Source organism: Antrostomus carolinensis, unplaced genomic scaffold, assembly GCF_000700745.2.
Source record: "Antrostomus carolinensis isolate BGI_N321 unplaced genomic scaffold, ASM70074v2 scaffold19131, whole genome shotgun sequence".
NCBI classification, from domain to species: Eukaryota; Metazoa; Chordata; class Aves; order Caprimulgiformes; family Caprimulgidae; genus Antrostomus; species Antrostomus carolinensis.
Genome location: NW_010295026.1, coordinates 1 through 4516, shown reverse-complemented (window position 1 = coordinate 4516; position 4516 = coordinate 1). Strand labels below are relative to the sequence as shown.

At 52.7% G+C, this 4516-nt stretch overlaps 1 protein-coding gene across 1 annotated transcript; it reads right to left on the bottom strand.

Annotated features, from left to right (window-relative positions):
- Positions 1 to 404: 404 nt before the first annotated feature.
- LOC104532595 (potassium channel subfamily K member 9) lies at positions 405 to 1318 on the bottom strand (the record flags this gene model as incomplete). Its single annotated transcript, XM_010177843.1, has 1 exon — positions 405 to 1318. A coding segment is annotated over one exon (914 nt), but the record flags the coding sequence as incomplete, so codon positions are not given.
- Positions 1319 to 4516: the final 3198 nt, after the last annotated feature.

Genomic DNA, 4516 nt, shown 5'->3' with positions numbered 1-4516 from the left:
ATCCAGCCCATGTAGCAAGAGGCATGTGCTGGCAGTGGCCACAGAGGTTGGGCAGGGTGGGAGGGCAGCAACACCTCTGTCTGGGGAGCAGGGAGGTGGGAAAGCAAACCTGCAGCTTGCTGGACTTCACATCGCGGGGGGCCTCTTGCCAGACCCAAATGCTTGAAGCTATTTGGAAGAAAAAAGCAAAGAAAAACTAACAACGTCATTCAGTGCCTGCAAAGAGGAATGATCATTTCTCAACAGGGTTTCAAGGCTCCTGCTGGACCCTGCGTGGGGCTGGCTGCCAGCTGAAAGGGGAGAGGAACAGAAGAAATGAGAGCAGTGAGAAGGACCTGACATCTCTGTTCTTAATTTATCATCATAGTAAGACTCGAGCAGTGAGTACAGCTCGGCACACGCTCCTAGATGGATTTCCTCCGCAGCCGGGGGTGTTGCCGGCAGCGAGGGCTGTTGGATGATAAAGTGCTCCCTGGGGAAGAGCCGGTCTGACCCCGCGTGCTCAGGGACACCTCGTCAATTTTGTAGGAAATGGAGTTGTAATACACGGGGTTGGTGTGGCAGCTCAGGGTCTCGGGGTGGGAGGGCACCGGGCTGCCGCACAGCTGAGGTCTGTAGCACAGGCACGTGCAGAAGGAGGGGACCGCGGCCGCCGAGTTGGCTAACTGGCACCGCTGCTTCTCCACATCCTCCTGGATCAGTGGGATGAGATTCATCTGGCTCGTCCTGTCCTCCACGGGGAGAAAAATGGCATTGCTGCTCTGGCTGTCCTCTTTCGGTTTCAGGTGGATGTTATTCCGGGCTCTCCTCAGTGAGGCTCGCTCTTCAGCGTCCCGCCGCTCATCCTCCGAGTTCATCGTCAGGAACCGCAGCACTACCAGGTTGAGGAAGGCACCGATGACGGTCAGGCCTACCAGGATGTACATGAAGCTGAAAGCCACGTATGGGGGCTTCTTTTGCAAAGCCTCGTTCTTCTGCAGAGCCACAAAGTCTCCAAAGCCAATAGTGGTCAAAGTTATGAAGCAGTAGTAATAGGCATGAAAGAAGGTCCAGCCCTCGAAATAAGAGAAAGCTGCTGCGCCAACACACAGGGTCCCCATGCAGGACAGAAAGCCGACTAGGACCATGTTCTCCATGGAGACATTGGTTGTCCTCATGCCCAGACACTTCTTGATCTTCTTGAGCAGCAGCCGCACAACGGTGTTCATGCGCTCCCCCAGGCTCTGGAACATGACCAGCGTCAGGGGGATGCCCAGGATAGCATAGAACATGCAGAAAACTTTGCCAGCGTCTGTGCCCGGGGCAGCGTGTCCGTAGCCTGGGAAGGAAAGAGGAAAGGCAGGTGTTGATTCCTCACTGGGGTTTCCAGCAAGGCTGCCCTGGGACCAAGAGGAGCATTAGGAGAATGGGGGGAAAACAGAAAAGGACTTGGTAACAGATCTGCAGGCAATGCTAACGGGGCCATGGGATGCCACATCCTCTGGGACGATGACACATTGCAGTGTCATGTGGGAAGAACCTCATTTGGCCTCTAAAGAGAGAAGATACCCTCCTGACAGCCCCTGAGCTTGTGTGAGGCGGCCAAGGGTTAGGGTCTACAAGCCTTCTGCAGCTCACAGGTAATTTAGAGACAATGCTGCCATGCCAGCGCCGAGTCTGCAGAGTAACCTGAATCCCCACAGCAAGGGAGGATGGAGCCTGTGTGGGATGCTGAGACTAACAGCGCCAGGTCACCCTGAAGCCACCCAGCCAGCCCCATCCACAACTGCCCTTGCAGGACAACCATCTCCTCCCCTCGGCACCCGCTCCTGCTCCTCCTGTCCCCTGAGCCCTCCAGTATCACGTTCATCTTTGGCTCTCCGCTATGTGATTGTTTGCTGAGTGGCCTGTTGGGCAGGAGCTATAGGGTCAGTCCCTGCAGGATCAGCTAAGCCTGGGAGGACTTTTGTAGAGCAACTGTGGATTGAGTCCAGTTTCACTAAGACTCAGACCTAAAGTGCTGCCAGACCACTGGGGTGGAGGAGTTGTGCTGTTTTAAATGCAGGGAAGTGTTTATGCCACCACAGCCCTGTCAGCCCTTGTCCCAGGGACAAGGAGTTCAAGGTTTTTCTTAAACGCCTTCTGAGATTTAATTTCCCCACTTTACTTCAAGTTTCAGAGCTGTGACTCAAGGACACACACAATTATACCGTGAGTTGTAATGAGGTATTCACCACAATCTTCCGGACTTCAGTGATTCTGCGCCCACCTCACTTAATTATATAAGCTTCACGGAAATCGATGGCCTCTGACCTGAGAGGATGAGTAACTCAGTGCAAGGAGTCATGCAGCATGGGGAGTCACGGCATCCAAAGGCATCCAAGCCTTTCTTTTGAGTTTCTATGAGCAACTACCGGGGCTGGAAACTTTCTGAAGGCACCTGCAGGGCAGCACTGGCTCTTTCCCGCGCTGCTGCCTGGCCTTTTGCAAACAGCTATTGCTATTTTCACTTTTTCTGGCTAACCACATGACTTTTGCATGATATGGGGGGAAAAACACCCTCTCTTTATTTCTCAGTCTTGTTGAAAGCTGTGACTAGGCTTTACCCCTGTCTCTGCTGCCAGTGGATTTCAAGGACTCCTAGGGAAGCTGGTAGCGTGCAGTGATGGGGTGACCTGAGGATGATACCCACGTTGTCCCAAGCTCCCAAATGCACCTCCTGCTCCAGGAAACTCCTGCAATGGGACAGGGCTGGGAGGCTGAGGACAACCTCAACCATGCTGTGCTCTGAGCTGTGAGCAGGAAGGAAGGGACTGGTTTCTAATTGCTCTGTCTATTCATAAACCCACACAATCAAAAATGATATACTTCATGCCTGCGTGCCAGATTTCACAGCATACAGAGCAGACACGAGACTGCAGTGACAAAACATCCCAGTCAGATCCCAGCTCAATAACCACATGCAATTAGCAGGTCCTAAGCTGCAAGATAATACAGTGACAGCAATGAGGAGGTAAATATAATGATCCAGAAGAGCAGTAAGTGGAAAAACAGTTGTACCCTGAGAGACTGCTGAAAGAGCATTTGAGTGATGCTTTCAAAATGACAAAGGGAATTAGAAAGAGTAAACACAGCTACATTAAGGTTTTAACTGAGATTTGGAGCACAGCCTCACATAAAGAGATCTGATGTGCCAGCGTTTTAGCAATAGGGCACCTGAGCTGAGATTATTTATTGCAGGGGGTGTGTGATAAACGTAGCGATTGTCTGTCACAGTCAACAGGAAAATAATGTAAATGAAACTATAACCTGTCACCAGATGATAGAGATTTTCATTGAAGCCATTCATCCTACCCTCCTGCTGAGGCCTGATGCTAACTGTGCCCTGAACCCATCGCTGTTTGCTGGCCACATGTGTTGCCAGCTGCACAAACCCCACAGCACAGCTCATGCCCCTCTGCCGCCTCTTGTCCCCTGGTAACACAGCGCAGTAGATCCCACCAGCCCTTCTCCTGAAGGATGATGCTTTCAGCTGCCAGATGTATTTCACCCATCTGATGCCACTCGGTAAGGCTGAGCCCCATCCTCCAGCTGAGGAGGTGCTGCCAGCTGTGGAAGAGCAGGATTTGGCCTCAGGGTTCAAAACACATCTGCTGACAGAAATCCCAGCGTGAGGAATGACATGAGCAGGGGATCCCATGCCTGTCTACCCCCATGGGATGCTCAGGGTGCATGGAGTAATAAGAGTGGATTAATTAAACAATGCTCAGCTCGCATGTGGCTAATCTCACCTATAATTAAGGCAATCCTCATGCAATTTAGTTTCGTTCTCTTGCAAAATTGAAGAGGGCAAACCAAGGCTGGGCTCTAGCATGGGTAACCTTGTCTACATTGGGCTTAATGTGATTCCTTCCCCTCTAAGCTAATTCACTCCCATCTCTCGGCAGGTTCCCGTGCAGGCAGTGAGGTTCAGTGTCTGGTGGCTGTCTCAGCTCCCTGAAATAGATCTCACACAGCCAAACATACAGAGTTTTGAGCTGGCAAAAGAGCCAACAGTTCTTGCCCAGTTCTTCAGCCTGGCTTGCTGGCTACAACACTGCACATAGAACTCACGCGGCTCCCACCTCTGTCCTCCTCCACCCCCGCCAACTTCTACAGCTGCCTGTCCCAAAGGTGCTGCCAGAAGCTCCATGTGCTGCTGCCTCCCTGGGAAAATGTGCACATCACATTTTGTGTCCCCAGCCACCACAGCACCCCCAGCATTCCCCAGAACTGGGTGACCCCAGCCTGCCCGTGCATCAGGGCACTGGGGTGTGACCTGAAGAGATGTTCCAGCCTTGCAAGGGTGAAACCTGCCTCTCCTGTGCAGACAAACCCATGGGCTGCCCTGGGGCATCCAGAGATGGTGTGGAGGTGTGGGAGGATGCAGAGGGGTGGGGATGTGGGAATGGAAGGATATGGGGTGTGGAGATGGAGGGATAAGGGGTGCAGGGATGTGGGGATGGAGGGATGTGGGTGTGATGGGGCACAGGGATGC